Source organism: Harpia harpyja, chromosome Z (genome assembly GCF_026419915.1).
Source record: "Harpia harpyja isolate bHarHar1 chromosome Z, bHarHar1 primary haplotype, whole genome shotgun sequence".
NCBI classification, from domain to species: Eukaryota; Metazoa; Chordata; class Aves; order Accipitriformes; family Accipitridae; genus Harpia; species Harpia harpyja.
In genome coordinates this window covers 111,493,701-111,513,959 of record NC_068969.1, presented here as the reverse complement: position 1 = coordinate 111,513,959, position 20,259 = coordinate 111,493,701, and the positions used below count along the sequence as shown (strand labels likewise).

Here is a 20,259-nt window from a genome sequence, read left to right as displayed (position 1 = left end):
TCGTCAGGACTCGCGTGCTCCAACTCAGGAGGGAAAGTGCCATGGGATCATCACTCACTAGAAAAGGTCTGAGCCCTAAGTTTTACATCTCCAACAGGGGCAGGACACCATGTTAAAGCAAGCATTCAGAAAAGCCTCAAAAGAAAAAAAAAAAGCAATTTGTTGACTGCTATTTCTGAAGCCGTTCCTGCAAAAAAGGGCAGTATGAGATTTTTGGTACCCCTTTCCTGTAGAAAGGAAAGGCTCTATTGAACTTCCGTCTGCAGTGTGCTACACTTTACAGGAAGCCCAACCCATTCTGAAATTAATATGAGCTGTAAGAGGAGACCACAAGGTGGGAAACTCTTGAAGTGAGTACAAGACTATTCATAAAATGAGTGAGAAAAGGAAATAGGTGGTTATAAAAGGTCATTCGAAATGTCAGCTTATCAATGGCATTGTATGAAGGGAGGTGTAACCCACTGCGATACAAACCTATTACAGCTGAACTTATAAAGGACACCCATAACCTCAATCTTTTTTGTTTGAAGGCTTACATTTAGGAAGTTTCTTTCATAACATCATCCCTCCAAAACTTACATAAATCCAAAGAATGGGGACTTATCCACCCAACTTCCATTTCACAACTGCTTCAATTCCACACAACAGATGAATGAAACCAAAAAACTTTCCCAGCCACCAGGAACACAGATGCTTAGCACTAGATTCAGAAATTACCAAAGCACAACTGCTGTATGAAATTGGGAGGTCCAGAGAAAAGGCAGCTGGTGAGTCTGTCATTCAAATACCTCGTCCCCAATCAGATCCCATTGAGAGGAAGTGATTTCCAGCTTTTAAAAGCTGAGATTGAATTTTCTACAGCATTTTAGTTCGCCAAGTGGAACTGTTTTCCCCCTACAGCACCACCAGCAGCAAGAAAATTGTAGTGGGTGAATGGAAAAGCAAAGGTGATCCACCTTGCTGAGACAAACACTCATATCATGGGGAGGGGGAAACACCCTGATCTCTCAGCAGGAACAAGATGCAGAAGTATTATATGAGTGAGTATTTTGTTAAAGTAAAAGATTAATTGGTGGGATGAGTGTAGTGACAGGGCTACAAGGTTTGCTTTTAACACATACCAGTGCCCAAAGGGATGTGTTTATCAGTGGTGCTATATGTAACAGTTTCCTGAGATCTCAAAGGACTGGACGATCCAGGACAGTTTCCTACAGTCCTATGTTCCTTGTATAATCACCTAGACTGCTTTATTCAATGAACAAAATATTTTTAAGGGTACTTTACTACCCAGACACCTCAGACATTTAACATCCTGTCTCTTCGTATTTTACTTCTTGTTTTAGCTTTTTATAACCTTTGCAGAATCCAATGATTTTTCAAGCAGAGATTCAAACTCTTCCATAAACTTGGAGCAGGAGATGGTGGACAGCATATCTTCGCTCCCTTTGCACTCCCTCATTTTGTGCTACAGTGCATTTCTTGCTGACAAGTGAAAGAATGCAAGGGAGAACCACCAAAGCTAAGGTAGATTCTCTAAAACCTTGTCTCAGCGCTCTGCTACACCCTCAACAGATATTACAGTGCTGGCTGCCAAAGGAACTTAGCTTTGACACAGTTCAGGCCAGGCCAGTTAGCTATTTAAAGAGGTGGCTTTATTTATATACTTTTTACCCTCCTTCCCTCCCCTCCAAACTCCCCCCCTGTTTTTTTAAGACGGGAAATTACCAGTAGCCCTGAGCATGTAAAATTTGACAGCGGTTTACCAGATAATTTGTATTGGTCCCTTTGTCTTTGCTGGTACTTTTATTCTTCAATAAATTCCTTCAACCATTAAACAGTGTTACTCCCACAACAACTTTGGCAGAGATCAAAAGAGTGTGGCAGGTTTGCTCCAAGTTTCTACTGCTACCCTCCAGGTACCGAAGAGCTAGATGGAGACAGAAGATGTTTTTCTTTCCTTTGCTCTCTTCTAACAGGTTTTGTCCTGGATTTCCATACAGTCAATGAAAACATTTTAAAAAGTAATTTAGGTGGATTTTGGGGGTGGAGGGATTGGGGAGATTGGTTTGAATCCAGTACTTAAGTCATTGTGCTTTTGGTGAAATAATGATGACATCCATTGATAGCACTGTCTCACCTTCTCAAAAAGAACCTGTACTGCTAGGAAAACCAGAATAATTGTGAATTAACCTACTGTCTACTGTCAGCAGAGCTCTGTTGACACAAGTGATATACCACTTTGAGAGATATATATATATATACACATAGGCCTACAATCCCCAGTCCAGTGACCTGGAGAGAGAAGCTAGATCCCTCACAACTTTGTGCACAAGGTGAACAGTGCTGCACGCCTCACCTCAACAGCGCAGTGTTTCTTCAAGGAATCCAGAAATCCTCAAAAAAGGTGGTTGGTTTGGGGTCTGCTTGGTACAACTGGAGTCCCAGAGACCTAAGCTCATCTGCAGTCTCATCAGCTGTTGAAACCTGCTACAACCACTAGAATAGACCTTAAAATCTTATTCTTGCAAGGACTACGTGTGCGTTAGGTTATACTGGGATCTACCTAAGTGTAACAAAGAAAATCAAGCGGACAAATAAAAAAGCATCAGAGAGATTATTTCATCCCCAACACTGAATTCAACCTTTGGAAAGAGGCAAACTCTCAGGAGGCTTCAGGGGAAAGGAGGACATTCAGATAAGGCCAAAGAAGCCCACAGGGGAAGCTGCCTATTTCATTTCTGGAACGTGGACCATGTGCGTCTATTTTTAATTTTGAACCGAGTTCCTCTGCCTCCTGCCAGAAGTCCTGAGCCCTGTGGTGGTGCAACGAGAGCGGTGGCCCAGCCATCCCCTAATAGCTATTACTTCTTAATAAAGAGCAGCACTTAGGCAAGGGATGAGGTTACTGTCGGAGGGGTCATGATTAATAATGATTAATCTGATCCTTGCCAACATGAACTGGATCCACCATTCACTAAATAATTACTCTGCAGCATGGATACCGTTTCCAGAGGAGGCATACATTTGTCATATTAAAACCAAAAACAAACACAAGGAAGGACAGGGGGATCTGACTTCTCGGTAACACTTGAGCTCACATGAACTACCAGAAAAGTTAAGCAAAGAGAAAAAAGAAAAAACTCAAAGGGTAAGAGCAGTTAAACATTGATGAGCTGCCTACCTTTTGGGAGAAGGAACAGAAAACAAATAAAACTAAACTCTGAGAAGGCAGAGCTGCATGTGCTGAGAATATGGAGTGCTATGCTACTTCTGGTTCTCAACCTTATGCATACCTCTAATATGCACATTATTTGTCTACCCACACATTTTTCCCCTGTTTTTAAATGACATTTTTCTTTCCTCAGAAAGTACACAAATGAAATCACTCCCTGGGAACCATCTTTCCTGCTTTATGTTAATATACTACTTAGCACAAGGAAATCCTACTCCAGAGTTGCCATTCTTATGCAACAACGCACCTCAAATAATAAGCAACAGTATAATAATTTATGGGGAGGCATAAATTACTGGGAAACTAATAACCACTATGAAGAGCATATATGAACCTTACAATTACAGTAGGATGTTTGTGGTGCAGAGACTTGGTTCTGGGCCTTGGAGCACAGATGAATTTCACTCCCACAAAGCACACGAACAACTGGCAATGGTGTTAATGGCAGCCAAGGACATGAGGGTTTTGCTGCCAAGAGGTGGCCTGATTTTGGGACTCCTCTCAGTCATCCCGCTTCACCAACCCAAAGCTTCATTAAGACCATCCGTGGAGGACGGGACTCTAGTTCTTCAGTGCACTCAGCTGTATTCCCTTCGAGGTTTTCAAAGCTTTTGTGGGATTTATATTGCACTGCTTAGCCTTCTGCCTCATCTTGTAGGGTTTGATTTGGACTGGGAGGCCACACAACACAGACCACCAGTCCCTCTCCTGCTTTGGTGCAAATCCAACAGGAAGGTTGGGTTCCTTGTGACTCTTGTGAAATCCCAGACCCATGTGAGCCCGTTTGGACTGCTGCCCTCAACAGTGGCAGGGCCAGGATTTACACACTGATGACTTGCACCATAGAAAATACCATGCAGGTAGGTGCCTGTGGATGCCAGACTCAAGGAAGCAAATCTCAGGTCAAGGAGGTTAAAGTGCCTTCTGTTCTAGAGGCATACTGGAGAAATGTCAGTAAATGAAATCCTCAGCAATAGGGTCATGACTTGGTTCAGCTGGGGATTTTCACTGGTGGGTCAGTTTGTCTAGAACTTTTTGTAAGTTTCCAAATTGACTTGAAAAAATGAATAAAATTAAAAACTTCACAAAGCATCATCACCTTTCACAAAAATTCAGCTGAAAAGTAGCTGGTTAGTCCCAAACCTTTAAATACCTAATGGTATAAAACCCACATACCTATTTATGCATACATTCATGAAAATGAAAACTAAGTTGCATTTTCACACAACTTTACAGAGGCATCACAGGAAAACACAAAGCAAGACCAAAAAAAAAGGAAGAAAAAGCCCCCAACAACAATAATGAAGGTAAATCTTTAAAATCTGAGACGGGGTGCGGGAGGAGGGGGTAAAGCTCTGCAAACAAAACTAAATCCAGTGCAGGGTTTTTCCACTTCACAAAGTGAAACAAGCTGTTCCTAAAATAATGCTTCCTTGGTTTTCTGGCAATTAGTGTCCTGAAGGATTAGCCTACAATCGTCGGCAAGTGTTTGCCTTTCCCAGCCGATGTCACCATAGAAGTCTGTGTTTATCTACAAGGCCCAGGGGATAATTTATAAGCTGAGCTGAGGTCCTGCATTCACAGACAAATGTTCCACACTGCCACCCACCCTCCTGTACTAGTTTCCTCCCCATCCGCCTCCTGTCCCCTGAAATACTGACAGGACCCTGCCAGGGGCACAACGAATGAGCTTTACAGCCTCTGGAGCAAGCACTTGCTCAATACTTTATGCTGATACAGTAAAAAAGAATTACTGAGATGGTCAACACATCACTAGACATCAAAAATTAGATTTCAGAAAGTAACCAGACTCAAAGAATGGTTTATCACTGTCCCAGAAAACATAAAAGAGAATGGGATTTTTTTTCCCTCCAAAAACTATTGCCTACTCTATAATTAAAGTATTGCCATCAAAGACTTTTAGGTCCAACGCTCAGGGTTTGTTAGTGATAGTGTTTTGTAAAACCTCTCTGCAATCAAGATGTTCCCATTTCATTTTTGATCTCTACTACAAGTGGTCTGACACTGCTCTAGTCCTGTTGTAAATCAAGAGTGATTCAACCAGAGTATGTCAAAATACAAAAGACTAAAATTGGTAAAAGTGTTTCATTTCTAAATTAATTTTCTCCTGATGTGTTAGAACTTCAACATGAGAAAATTAAAGTTGTATTTGAGAAAATGGGAAGCTATTCTTTGAAGAAAAGTAATATGAATCCTTGTCTTGATGGTGAACTGATAGTGTAGCTCATGACAATGAATTTGTTATTTTGAAAATACTAATTAAGGAACAAAAAACCCCAAACATCAGTGAAAGACTCAATCCTACAAAGCATTTGTAAGTGTGAACAACGTTCCCCACAACAGAGCCCACCGCAGGACAGATAGATCTGTTCTCAGATCTTCTCAGACATTAACAAAACAATGCTCAGAGACTTTGTTATTAATTAGGGTTGATGAATATGCATGTTGAAAATGAAAAACATTTTTCTTCCTGAGAATTCATCTCTTTTCCCATCAGTAAATTATCGGGAGTTCCTGGAGCTTTGTCAACACTGTTTGAATCTGTTTCATGTCTATACCTGGTCACAGGTTGTTCACAAGGGACATTAGAGAGCAAAGTTATTTGATATTTGAGATCAACCGCTTCACTCTACCACATTGGGATGACTCAATATTTAGAAAAAGTTTCTGCTCAGATCAAATTTTGTTTCATCTTTGGAAAGAATGATCTCTGGATTCAAACTTCTCTTTAGCTACAAAGACAGAAGGTCATAATAACTGAAAATTTTGACAGGGACAAACTTGGCTGGTCTGAATAAGGGCAGAATGGTAGGAGGTAGGAAGAGACCACCAGCTGGCTGTCATTCAGAGCGCAGTCCACCTCGCTTGCAATTACTGAACCCTACAAGTGGTCCCACTGACGTCAATTTGACCAATTTTAGAATAAGGGGCCATTCATTCCAAGTAATGAATATTGAAACTTGGCCATCGGTTTGTGAACAAGTTTTTACATGTCCATCATGAGGAACCTCAATAAAGAATGTTCTTGTGATGGTGTCACTTCAGAACAAAAGCATGCAACGAATGGCACGTTTCTCTGTAACTATCGCCCATCCAGGCAGCTATAGTATGAGACCAAAGGCTGCATGCATTTACCCAGCAAGGAAGTGCAATATTCTTTAAGAAAAGCATTGCCTGGAGTGGATTTTTATAAAGAAACAGAATTCATGAATAAATAAACCAGATGGGAATAAGTCAGGCTAGGGCATTAACAGTTCCTAGTGCAATGAATCCCTGATCTTGCTTGAGGGTTTTTCTGCAAATAACAAATACAAAAACATTAATGTTGTATCATTGTCAGCCATGCCAAGGACTCTGTGTCCAGGAACCCTGATATGCAACAGCACAGTTCAATTCAACCAGATGTTAACACATTCTTTTATTTCCACCAGTTAAGGTACATATTGACTGACCTGATCTGAGTCTTTCACTTGAGCATTTTTCCCTTTTCTGCAACCACAACTCATGAGCAGTTTTGCATCTCCAATGACTTTTCCCTATAAGAGATAAGGCAAGAAAAAACATCAACACAGTCTGAACCACTGAAGACCAAGAGGCCTGTATTTACGACCAGAAGCAGGGAAAGAAAGGGCATTAGGGAAGCCTGTGGACTCATCCTGCATTGCTGGGAGATACCCCTCCACAGAGAGGTAGCTCCCAAGCTGCCAAGGAGCCAATATTCCCCAAAGGCCAATATTACAGCATCAGGGATGTCACATAGACAGAGGCAGAAGGAAAGCAAGGTGTGTAGAAAAACACAGAGGGAATATGGGCAAGCCAAGCTGAAAAGGAACAGGTTACTTTAACTCAGTATTTTCATACACATGCATGAACAAGAACAAATCTATCATGCTCAGAGAGTACAATTACCAAACTGGAGTGACTTGAGGTAAAGCTCATACACCAACATTCCTGTTCACCCTTACCAGGTTAGTGCTTACTTGCTTCTAGAGTAGCTAGATTTAGTGAAATAAAGTCTACAGGTGTGACTTGCCCTCATTAGGACAACTTGTCCAAATAACCACTGGCAAGTCCTTGCCAGGAATTCAACAGCCCACCCTCACCCAACACTGCTGGTGCAGACCCTGCAACGTCGATAACGTGCTGGGGTCAATGGAGATTTACAAAGAAACAGGGTCCCGTCACCCTCCTTTTGCCTACAACCAACAGTTCGGGAAATAAGCTGAGCTCAAACACCTTCTTTTTGTTGACAACCCATCAGACTGAGTGTGATCTGAGCAGCAAGGTCCCTCACATTAACGTGGTTCTTTTCTGGGGATTATTTGAGTCACTTTGGTGAAGCTTATTAGATCTGGACATCTTGATAAATCACCATGGCAGAAAGGGGCTGGGATTCCTGGTTTGGTCAAAATGTTCCTTGAGCTCAAACAGTAACACAGCCAATTGAGTCCCCACAAATCCATTGCATTTACTTGCTTTCCCATAGACACACACACAAAGACATTGTCTTTTTTTCAGACTTTTGCTGTCCGCAGCTGAAAAATAAACACTCTCAGCATCTGCTGGGCAACAGAGGGAGAATTTGCTCATGTGCAGCCGTGGAGAGTCACGAGATTTCAGCTGGATAAATTTATATGGAAAAGGAGACCTCAATATTAAAGTAGTTAATGAGTTTAGCCAAGTGGAAGTGCTCTGCCCTAAATGATGAGGAAGGGAAAGGGCACGATTAATATGAATTGCAGCCATTGCTCAATGTCAGGGCATAGAAGAGAGAAGACCCTTGGTGGCAGGAATTACAAACAGGCAGATAAACTTCTGGTCACCTCTTGAGAGACTGCAACCTGCCAGGTGTGGTGAGATCTCTTACTTGGTGACCCCAGCATCTCACAAGTCCCAGCAAGGTCAGAATATGTGCAAAAATTATCTTTTCTCCTCTTTCCAAAAGAGATGCTGGAAAAAAAAAAAAGACACTGAAAAGACTGTACCTACATCTGATACCTAACCAAAATGCCCAATGTTTGGGCTGCTGATTGCAACCTGTCAAACTTTGAGGTGTTTAGGAGACTACCTCCAACTCGTATCCTCTGCCTGTGACTCCCATCTATAAAGGTATTTTGCTCTTGCCCCACTATTACAGTCCTTCAACAATTAGTCCGTAATCTCTCAAATTCAAAAACCATTCCCCAGAAAGAAGTGATTGAACTAAAATGTAAAGCAATTGCATTAAATTATTATGTTAGAGATAGGAAACTGAGGCATAGGGAGAGACTTGTCTGTCTAACCAAAGATGACTTTCTGGACACCCCACAGTACATGAGACAAGTTACAGATACAAAAGGACCTAAGGGAGACCCACACATTTCCTAACAGGGAGCTGATGGACAGCCAGGATACCTTAGGGTGCCTATAGCAGCAACACAGACCTGTGTTTAGGAAACTGGATCCATACGTGACTTGCTGATGGTCAATTTGTCCTAGTATCCACTGCAAAGTCATTATGTTGAAAAAGATACTCCAGCCCTTTTTACACCACAAACCAAGGAAAAAAAAAACATTTTTAGACCCTTCTCTGGCTTCTAAGATATACTGTCATGCAACCTGAGCTCATGGCAAACTATTGCCATGTTCTCCTCTCCGGCTGGAAGTATCACCAGCTTTATTTAACAGAGAGAAATTGTAGGATGTTGCACACAATCACCTAGAAAATCAAAAGCAGAGAAGAAATATGAACCCAAAACTTGACAGTTTTTTCTTTTTCCCTGACAGTACAAGAATGAAGGGGCTCTTCCATTCCCTAAAAAAGCAAATGAAAGCAATGCACTGGATGAATAATCCCATCTCCTTTTCCAACTGCAGATGCACCTCTCCTAATGCGCATCGCCTGAATTAGCTACTACCTCCACCTTTTTTTAGGACAGCTTATTATGAGCAGATGCTTAATTTGGGGATAGGTGTCTAACATTAGGCAGCTAAGTTGAAAGGCAAAAAAAAAAAAAGCATATGGACAACATTTGCAGCCAGTCGCAACTCCGTTCAAGAGCAGATGGAGGCCTTGTCATTCAGGGGTTTCCTCGCATACACCAAGCAGTTCAGTGGGGATAGGGAAAGGGGCTTCTGTTTGGATGCTTCTGTCTGGAACCAGATTAGAAGAAAGCACGCTTTTCCGCAGCACACGCCTTGTGTTACATTAAACATGCATATGCAACTTCAGCTTTTATTCAGCGATCTGAAACAGAGCCCTCCAGGGTGCTAAGGGTCAGTGAGTTTTTGTTTGTTTATCTGTATGTTATTTTACAGTTTCTAGTGCCCAAGGAGTTTGTTAAGAAATTAAAACACCTCACTGGGACTATCCTGCTGTGGTTGTTGCCTCCTAATATATCCCCCCCTCCTTTGTCCAGCAGCGCCTGATGCTTACAGGGGAGGGAGAGGAGAACACTGCAAAGAGAGGAGCCTCATCTCACTGGGTACTACAGATGTTTGGTCTTAATTTATGGAGCATCATTTCCATGTTTCATGGCCTTTTAATAACAGGATCGGGGAGGAGCACAGTGATCTTGAAAGCTCAGAGATATATTGCTACTAAATGATCCTGTGCTGCCTGCTCTTGATGGGAAGTTCTGGTTTAGAAGCAGGTAGGCACAAGGATTTCCAATGGAGGAGCTCGCTTTGCCTTCTGCTGGCTCCCACCCATCATCGGACATCCCCCTTTCCAAGGCAAAGAGCAAGAAGGGTCCTCGGCGAGCACTGAAGTGCAAAGGACGTCTGTCCCATTATCCCACCTCTTACAGGGAGCCTCACCCTCCTCCTTGCACCACAGGCTCTAGCAGTTGGCCAAAGTTTGCAGAAAAAGAAGAAAAATAACAATAATAATAGTAACAGGCTTAATTATCTCAGCTGCACGGGTGACAGGAGCCGATCAGTTGCCAGTTTTAACAGCCTGTGGTCGAGATACACCAAACTGCGTCACCCAGAAATCAAATGAGGGCCGGTCACAACTTGTTTCACGCCAGCGGCTCCGGAGGGAGGCACAGGGGCACACACAAATCACTGCTGCTGGGGCAGCCCCGGAGGCTGCGGTGAGCCCACAGCAGTCCCACACGGAGCTGGCAGCCCAGTTTAAAGGAATCAGACACAGCGCACATGGCACTGGCGGGCCTCCATGGAGCTGCCAGGCTCTGGAGGAGTTGGCTGGGATTAACCGGGGGAACCCGTCTTCCTCCCGCTTTCCCAAGTCTGCAGCTGGAAAGATCAGCTCGAGAGGTGGGCTTGGCTTAGCAGCACCATGCCATGTACCTTGCAGCCGCTGGCAGGTCCAGCTGGGCTCTGACCTGCTCGGTTTCCATCAGCCTTCCTTGGTTTTGAGCAATGGCCATTGAAAATACTGGCAGTAGCCTCGCCCCCAAGAAGCTGGCGCGACCCATCTCCACTTAGCCCCTGGAAGATCTCACTGGCCAAACCTGGCCCTGGCTTTCAGCTGTTCATACTCTCTCCATCTCTCCTGCCTTGCAATATCCTCAAAATATCCCCAACTAACAGATGAAAACATGAGGTGTAGAAAGGATAACTGAGCCCATGGCAACCTGGGGAAGAGCACAGCTTCCAGCGTGGACTTTCCAAGGCTTTTGTCAGCATTTCAGCTGCTGAAGCAGCCTGGCTCTTCACGGAGAAGTACTTTTCTGAAAGAGCTTTGTGAAGCTGAGCTGAGCAGCGCTTCACAGTCTCTTCCCTTTTCTTCCTCGCCTGTCTTACGCCACCAAAATAGCTCTCCAGCATGATACCCACATAAACACAGCGATCGTGCCTGCTCAGGAATGACAAGCGTGTAGGGAGGCGATGCTGTCCTTCTCTGACTCCTTCTTCATCCACCCAAATATCCCAACGTTTCCAGGACTGGAGAGCACATTTGCAGCCACCTCCCCTGCCATCCTGCACCAAGCAGGCTGTGCAATTCACTCTGCTGTCTTGCCACTGAGCTTAATAGCTATTTTTAAATAAAATCATTACTGTTTTTCACTATGGGCTACTTAGTAACAAGCCAAGATGAACATGGTGGGTTTATTATTTATTTTTTTTCCCTAGGGCCATAGTTCGTTTTTTCACCAAGAAGAAACATGCGTATAGCACTGCAACAGTGAACCCTAAAAAAAAATCCCCACGGGTGCATAAATGACGTTGGGAAAAACAATGTATTCAGTGTTTATGTTTTTTACGCTGTTCTGTCAGGGTGATCCACGTGTCTTAAAGAACTGGTGCCCAAGTGCCTACGGTGGTAGAGTGGGAGAGGAGAAGGGGAGAAACGAAGGGAAACGAGAACTGATTCCAAGGTGGAGGCAAGCGGCAGTACAACAGACAGCTGGTGTTTGGGTGGTGGTAAATCACCCTGAAATGAGCCTCTTCCCTCAGCTCAATGAGGCCTAAACAACAAAGGAAGGCACAGCTTGCAGCCGGACAGCCTGCTAGCCAACCACAGACACACATGACAGCTTCATTCAGGAGCCCGGAGTCAATACAAAAGCTTCGAAATCAATCCGACATCCTGCGACCTCAAACAATGCGCCAAATCTTCTCAGAATTGGAGCCCCAAATGAGGGGGAGCAGCATTCAAGGGAGATCAAACCGCAGGGCTGGCATTGAAAGGGACTAAAAAGGAGAAGAATGTTCCCAGTTTATTAATGGCGAGGTCTGGCCGGCTGCATCCCAGCCGCCATAGGTTACGTTCATTAAAGGGCAGTGCTTTGCACGTATTATGCAGAGCGCCCAGAGAGTATGTGTGTGTGCGTGTGTGCGTGAGCGTGCCCCTCACTTGCTAGAGATCAGGATGTGCCTTTCTGCTTAGCACTGTTGTCTCCATCAGAAATTCCTCCTGTGTGAACCGCAAACGGGGTTTTTTCCCACTTGAGCGACTGTATGGGCACAGACGCGCGCACGCCCTCGCACATACACACGCTCTCTCTCATCCATGAGCCTGAAAAGCATAAAGGAACTCAGACAGGCTCTTTCCAAGGAAAAAAAAAAAACCCAACGTTTCACATCCCCTTCCCTCCTGGTCATACTTTCAGCTCACACACACACAAAATCTATTACAAAAGGCTGAAGCGTTATGTGATTGCTGTTGCTGCTGATGGAGTTGATTGCTCCATAAACCCTTGTCCGCTCCTACATGTCATAAAGGACCCGGTCCCACAGCACAACAAATCCACAGAGAGGAGAAAAAGAAAAAGAAGTGCTTCAGTCCCAGGAGTTGCCCCCTCCGGGTAGGATTGCCTCCTCTGGGGTAGTTTCACCTGCAGCATCTGTCTTGTAGCACTGCACACAAATGGCACCCTTCCCCCTACAGCAACAAAAAGGCCAAGCAAATCCTTTTTATCAGCTTCTCTTTGAAGGCAGGTGGAGAAATATAGATACACACACACACACAAAAAAAAGATAAATACCATTTGCAAAAGTACTCGTCGGATTTGCCTGTCCTAATTATCTTCTTTTCAGCTGCCACATGTTTGAAAGAGTAAGACCTTGCAAGTTTGCTCCTCCTCAGCTGCACAGCCCAAGACGGAGCGCTCGCTAGAGGAGGTCAGACTTGAAAAACGCTTCTTTTTTGTGCTGAAATGGGAGTAGATGAAGAGAAAGGGTTGAATTTTTCAAAGCCGTCTATGAATTTTGATGCACATTTCCCATGCGTTTTCACTGAAGATATGTCAAAGTCCAATCACCTTTGATTTTAGAGTGTCACACTGATCTTATGTTCAGAATAGATATGGCTCTGGGAGCTAGTAACCTCTCTCAAATCTGGAGAAACTTAGGTGCACAGAAACTGAAACCAATAAATGTTCCTTAGGATGCAGCAATTCAAACACATTTTATTCTTAAAAGTTGGGGAAATTAGCATTAAGGCTCTACAAAAAACTTTATGCATTACTCACCCTTTACGTCACTTTTCTACATTATTATTGCCACAATTCTGGAGTCCTTAGAGACCGTGAGCATGATCCCTATCTCCTCCTCTGAGAAGACAGCTCTATTTTTACCTTGTGATAATGTTATACAGATACCAGAGGGCAACTGGGCAAAGACAAGTATAGCAGATTCAACAAGCTTTTTCTCCAGCACAAGGTAAGACAGAAGATTAACTCTACATGCAGCACAAGATGAGGTGATATTTGAACCCCAGGTGAGAAGACCGAAGAAGTCCCTGTCTGGTTTATCAACAGTAAGACAAAAAGCCTCTCAATTAGCTTCAGTAGAAAGAGAAAAACTGCAGCCAGGCTGGGCGAGTGCCCAAAGATGTGGTAGATGAGTGGTAGGAAATGATGGAGGTCTGCAACAATTCCTAGTCCTGCAGATGAAACAAAGTCTGCAGGGATCAGACAGAGAAAGATTCAAGGTTACATTTGTTGGGAGGATAATAAGGTTGAAATCTTTAATTTTAAAATACATTTTTCTTCACACTGAAATAGCACTTTTTTTTTTTTTTTTTGGATATCTAGCGAGTCCAAATGTACATTTTTCAAATTAGGGAAAACTGAGTTCTTATTTGGATGAGCTGCTTTTTTTTTTTTTTGCTTGCTTGCCTGCTTTAAACTCTGCTATTTAAATAATTTAACAATCTATCTTAAATATTTCACGAATAAATCACAGGCTTGTGTTTCTATTTCATGTTAAAACTAATCAGTGGAGGAATGCCTGAGCTGGAAGTTAAAATTCTGCTCCACCAAGCTGGCGATGCATAATCATTTCTCTGCAGACTCTCTGGTGTATAAAAACTTCTCTGCAGAATTAATGTCATATAAAAAGTTCTTTGTGCAGGCATAGAGCACAACCATGGTCCAGGATCGTCTGTATCCTGCCAAAAGGGCTCGAGATTTCCAGACCTAATTGGTTTGTAGAGTTTTCCCAACCTGCCAAGCACAAGCATGGAGCTCAGAGCTGAATCCCATCCATGGGTGCATCGAGCCAGGGTCCCACTTTGACGGTCAGGATGCTGATAATATTCACAGAGCTCCAAATGGTCCACATGGGTGATAATTTTATTGGGATTCCATGCTCATTCCCATCAAAGAGGAGCAAATAGAAAAAAAGTCAGATGCTGTTGGCCAAAATGAGAGATTTTTTAAAATGCCTCTGGGTTGAAGGAGATAAAAGCCTGTAACAAGGCACTACAAATCTCATTGAGCATCAACGGAAATAAAACTTTTCAAGTTCCTAAATTGTGTAGACATTTTTAGCTACATTTCAGTGAAGTTCTGATGCAAAATCAACACATTTATAAAACCTAAGAAAAGTACACCTACCCCTCCTCATTGTCTCCCAAAGTCCCAGTTCATCTAAATGAAACCAGGAAGCCTCACATATATGTAATTTAGTGCAATAAACTCAAATTTTGTTTCTAAATCATTGACATATTCAAGGCAAGACCCACTTTGGTCTCAGTCAGAAAAATCAAAAATACATGAACGATGTGAATAGGTAGCAAAAAGTTGATAGGTAACATATTGAATCCAAAAAGCAAAACAGAAGAGAGAAAAGTGAATGCCAAAAAGGAAGGGAAGGGGAAAGGGGAACAGCTGTAAACTACATTATTACTAAGCTGCCTTTCATTTTGCTTTGTGTCAACTTTTTACTTAGTTTTGTAACAAAACTTAAAAAGTCATGCCTTTTGCTTCAAAGAAGCCTACAGTGGATGATCTCACATTGATACCTAGAGTAAAGTATGAGCAAAACATACACAATCATATGCACAGATAAAAATCATCTTGGGCAACATGATTTCTCTTCTGCAGCTGAGCAAACGTCTCTACATTACAGCTCCTAAGACTGGCTGAAGCTTGCCTGGGGGAGGGTGGGTGAGGTGGAAATTGGAGACACATAGTCCTCCTCCTCCTCCTCCTCATTTGAGGACAGACATCTCCATCTTTCCTCCCCATGTGCAGCCGACAAGACTTCCTGCACAAACTGACAGGGAAACAGCTAATTTACTGTTTTGTGTCAGGAATGCAGCCAGGGCTTCGGTCCCTTGCACCCCAGACTCCCTCAGCTGGGCTGCTTCATCCCAAAAAGGGTCTCCCCATCCTCCTGCCCCTCCCCTCCAAGACACACTCCTCCTCCTCTGCTGCTTTTGTAACTTATCTCCCTGCAAGCTACTTCCCAACAGGAGTCGAAATTAAACAGGCTGCCCATATGCCATGGCTCACTTGTTGTCTGTTCCCCTCACTGCCATCTGGCCTATTTGCTCAGCCAAAGGGGAAAAAAAAAAAAATTAGAAGAAAAAAAAAAGAAAAAGGGGTTGGGGGAGAAGAAGAAGAAGAAGGATAAAGCCAGACACAATGAGGACGAGGAGGGAGGTGATGATGCTGTCTCTCGCATCTGCTCCTTGGCCAGGCTCCCGGATAGATCAGTAATAGAGAGCAGCAGAACCAGTAACAATTAACCCAAACACAGTCCTGTTTATTTAACCTGTTCAGAGAGATCAGCTCATGTGCTGCTCCCCTGGCAAGGAGGCACCACACTCCAGTGAGGAGCTTCCCACTGAGAAACCTCCAGCCGCAGGAGGCAAAGGGAGATCTTGATCTCCTGAACCGAGCTGGAGAAAACCCCCCAGATTCCTCAGAGCACAGCAACTGTGCTGCTGGGCTGAGGTTTTCCTTAACTTTCTAAATCGCCTCATTTTTTTTATACAGCAGAACAGGCAGAAGAGCAAGGAGAGATGTGACTGGGTGTTGGGGGGAGTTGCAGGTCTGCCCTGGTTTTGATGCACACTAATTTCTAAAGCTCCTGACCCTACAAAACAAGAGGAAAGGAAAGAAAAAAAAAAAAAAAAAAAAGAAAGAAACCAGAAGAGAAAAAGCAAAATGATCCCAAAATGTCTTGTTATTTCGGCGCTGCTTCTCTAAACACAGAAAAGTTTTCAGCCCTGCAAGGTGCTGAGCACAGAGTTTTTTGGTTTTTTTTTTTCTAAAAAGGAAAAAGAAAAGAGGGTAGCTCAAGAAACTGCATGGCTCACCATCACTAAACATTCATGCCAGCGTGGGGAGAAAGTCTGGGAGCAGAGCTGTGGGAATAACAGAAGTTATGTTTGTTTTTCAAGCTGAAATGAAAACTCCAAGATTAAAAAAAAAAAATAGATTAACTTGAAAAATAGTTTTCTAAAAAGGACAGATACTAAGCCATTTACACAGCGGAATGAAAAGGGAGTAAGAAAACTGCTTTTTCAACACCTTTTACTGCTTTTTCTTTCTCTTTTTTTTAATTTGTAATGAGACATTGCATACACGTGCAAAGGCTGGTGCATGTGCTGATAAGGAATTTAATTGCGTTCCAGTCCTCTTACCTAGTTTCGCACGTATTTACCTCCAAGAAATGGGAGCAGAATTCATCTTGTGTTTGTCTGCAGAGTGCAAACTGCGGGTTGCACAGAAGCGTGTGCGTGAAAACACGTGCCTCGCACTGAGATAGGTATCAAAAGCCATACGGTTGGTTCGTCTCAAGGCAGACACCACTGAGCCATGAGATGACGATAATTACCATTAGAGCTCCATGAGATCATGGTGGGGAAGCCCCTGTGGGGAAAGGCGGTCGGGGAGGAAGAGCAGACCTCCTCTTTCCGAGGCAGCAGGGGTTGTGTACAGGCACAGAGAAGCCCCAGGTGCTTCCCAGAAGGAAAGGTGTTGCTGCACAGACCATTAGGGAAAGAGCCTTTCCATTAGCCGTGTGCCTACACCTGAGTCCTTCACAAACACAGAGGAAAAGAAGAGATGATCCTGCCTGAAGACACTACCTTCTAATTCACGCTTATGTTTTCCCATTGCAGCCTGACTCTACGACAGGGCAAAACTGAGCAGGTTGTTTTCACGCATGATCATTCCTCTGTTTGCAGCCACTGAGCAAAACGAGTGTTGCCTGTCTTAGGCTCTCCATTTTTCTACAACTGCATCTGCACGTGTAAATAAGTAACATGCAGAGTGTGGTAACGGGTGCCCCAAAGCAAAGTTTGTGTTGATTTTTCCAGCAGTTGGGCTTGTGGTCCCTAGTAGTAGAGAATGACTCTTTTCCCATCCAAGCAGCCCACTTGCAGCCTTCAGAAAGGAAGAAATGCTTTGTGAATGCAAAATACTTTGTGACAGTGGAAACAGAAACCAGAAGTTCGCCTAAAACTGAAACACGGTAGCGTTTCCAACTTCAGCGCTGCTGCAGCCACTCCGCATTTGGGAACTCCAACTTTGAGAACCATTAAAAGCAACAACAACAACAGCCAGAGAGAAGTCCTCTGCGATGAGATGAATTCCGCCACAGGTTTCAGCTGACATCACCAGCCCATCCACGTTGTGCTCTTGTGGTTTATGATCTCACCACGAAGCACCTCCGTGGAGTCATTCCCTCCTATCTTACTGCAGCCCATCCATTATCCTCTACCTAATTGCTTCCACAGTGCCGCTGCAACACAGATATTTCCTACAGCTGAACATTTGTATTCCCAAGAGTTGGCACCTGCCAGGTCAAGTTCCTCAGTCTTTACATTTCATGTTACTACAAGAAGATGTTGCAGTGAACAGAAAAGCACACAGAGCCAGAAATCAATGTGATTCCTCCATTCAGATTGTCTTTTAAACAAAAGGGGACTTGCTAAAGATCATCTTACACTATTCTATGGAAATAGCATGGAAGGAAAGGGGAATAGTGTCAAGTGCAATCTGTCCAATGCACCATTAAATCAGAATTCCCCAGTTAGGGATAACAATAAACTGCAGTAAAGTCAATGGCAAGGGGGTGCAGTATGGAAAACTGGGAAGAGGTGTGGGGGAGTGTTGGATTTTTTTGCGGTTTTGTTTTGAGATATGAGAGCTAGAAGCAACCAACACAGAGCTAATGGCATCCAAGTTGACACCTGAACACTGTGCACCCCCCTGGGGTCTCAGCTTCCCACAAAACCAACCAATTAATCCTGTGAAGAGAATGAGGATGGTCCTCATTTTGTAGCTGGCAGTGAAAGCCCCAGGAGATCCTCCGACATGCCCACTCTCTAGATGGCATCTGCAGCAGGTCAAGGAGCAGCAGGTACCATCTTTCACATCTCTGACTGGAGCTTTTTAGCACCAAGTCACTCCAGAAACACATTATTTCACATTTTCCCTCTCTGTAGCGAGGTTCCAAAATACTTTACATCTACATGTTGGGCTAAGGGAAAATGCTGTCCTCTCATGACTACACTATTGGCGTGACGCTGAGAAATTTTGGAGTCCTTGACTTGCTTTCCCTCTGCGAGTTTTTTGTATTTGGAAATTACCTTTAACTGTCTATGATTTTCTCCCTCCTCCCATGTTTAAGGGTAAGAAATCCTTTCATTATAGGACTGCTCCAATGGGCCTGAGAGAAGTTTTTCAAGCCAATATTAGGATCATCTCTAATCTAGCATACCAAAGGTGTTCAACTGTGACTCTTTGATTTATGCCAACAGAACCTAAGGCCTTCAAAAGCTTTGCCATCCAAATATTGGACTAATACAGGCATAATGGATCCGTCAAGATCCGGATAATTCAACCTCCAACAGGTACAAGACCACTAGTAATGAAGCTCAGGGGACTGTGTTTGCCCATCTTGGCCTCACGAAGGCCAAAGGACTTTTGTTACCCTTAAAGAAGAGCTTCCTCAGGGCCATACCATGCCTAACCATGCCGGCAAGAGGGGGAACGCACTCAGGGACTATTGCTGCGGCACATTGCCCCTCGTTGGCCAAGGAAGCCCAACCACATCACTAGTATGAAGAGTCAAAGATGCAAGAGCAGCCCAAAGACCTGAGCCCCTCCATCCTGAGAGTCCCACATCCCCCAGCTGTGAAGCAGATGGGTGTTGGTGCAAGGCCACAATGCTTGTCTTAGCTGGTGGTTCTCACTAGGTTCTCACCCTTAGGGATGCTTTAAGGCCATTTGCCTTCCCCAACTCCCCGTATCAGCTGTCTCAGCGCCCGGGTTGGAAATTAAAAAAAACCCAAGACTTTGAGCCACAATGGGCCACAAATCCACTGTTTAAGACTGGACCTAAGTCTACGCCTTCATACTGCTGCAAGAGCTGGACCTAAAATTACAGGAATCAGAGTGGTAACAGGCAAGTCAGTGGCGAGCATGAGGAGGTAGCAGCAGCTGGCCAGGCAGCCTAATTTGTGGCAAAGAAGAAAAAGCATGACTGAAAGCCCCTTAATTCCCAGCAGAGGCCGGGGCAGCCCAGGCAGAGCAGCAGGGCCAGGGCAATGTGGTGGTGGCCACAGCTTCTGCCCGCCGGAGCCAGCCTCCTCCCTGGCCTGCCTGGAGTTTCAAAGGCCTAAATCAAACCAGTGGGAGGAACTTGAACGCTTACAAATCTTCAGTTTGGACTTGGTTTAATAATGGTGTCAGTTTAAAAAAAAAAAAAAAAAAAAGCCCAATGATTTCTCCTATCTAGCCAAATCTGGCCAAAAAAAAGCATGTTTATTTTCATTTAAATTCCCCAAAGGCAATGCAGAATTTTCTGTGGATGTCTGAAGCCTGAAAAACACTCCAATTTCTGCGCATCTTCAGTCTTTGAAAAAAGAATTACATTTTTGGGGAAGGCAAGGACAACTTTCTTTTCGTTCAAAGTCTGAGGGAAATCTTTCCAAACAAACTTATCAAACTTTACCAAACTCTTCCTTTTCTTCAACTCCCATTCATGTTACCTCAACATCTTTTTAACATTTGATGTTCACTTTCACCTAAACTTGCTCATTGTGTTTGCCTGAGGTGTAACAAGTAAAGTCAATGGGGGAAGGATAAAGTATATCTATAATTCCTAAGGTATTCCAAAAAGGCAAAAAGTGTCCTGTAGGAAATGGGAATGAACTGAGCCACTATCCCCGTCACAAAATGTTGCAGCAATGTGGCAAGCAACAGAATTAACCATATCACAATGTTGATAGCTGTTACTGTAAAATACCATTCCTCTTTTCAGCTCCAGATGCTGGGAACTGCATTGCTTTGAACTGTTATCACCCATGCCTCCCA

At 43.7% G+C, this 20,259-nt stretch overlaps 1 protein-coding gene across 3 annotated transcripts in view; it reads right to left on the bottom strand.

Moving 5' to 3' along the window:
* Positions 1-20,259, bottom strand: part of SETBP1 (SET binding protein 1) — a 265,135-nt gene that overhangs the window by 207,090 nt on the left and 37,786 nt on the right. For 2 of the 3 annotated variants that reach the window (XM_052777332.1, XM_052777333.1), the window contains exon 3: positions 6,706-6,789. The exons of the other annotated variant lie outside the window; for it this stretch is intronic. In XM_052777332.1, coding sequence (XP_052633292.1) covers positions 6,706-6,789 — 84 coding nt within the window. The remainder of the gene's footprint in view (positions 1-6,705; positions 6,790-20,259) is intronic. 3 annotated transcript variants of the gene reach the window in all.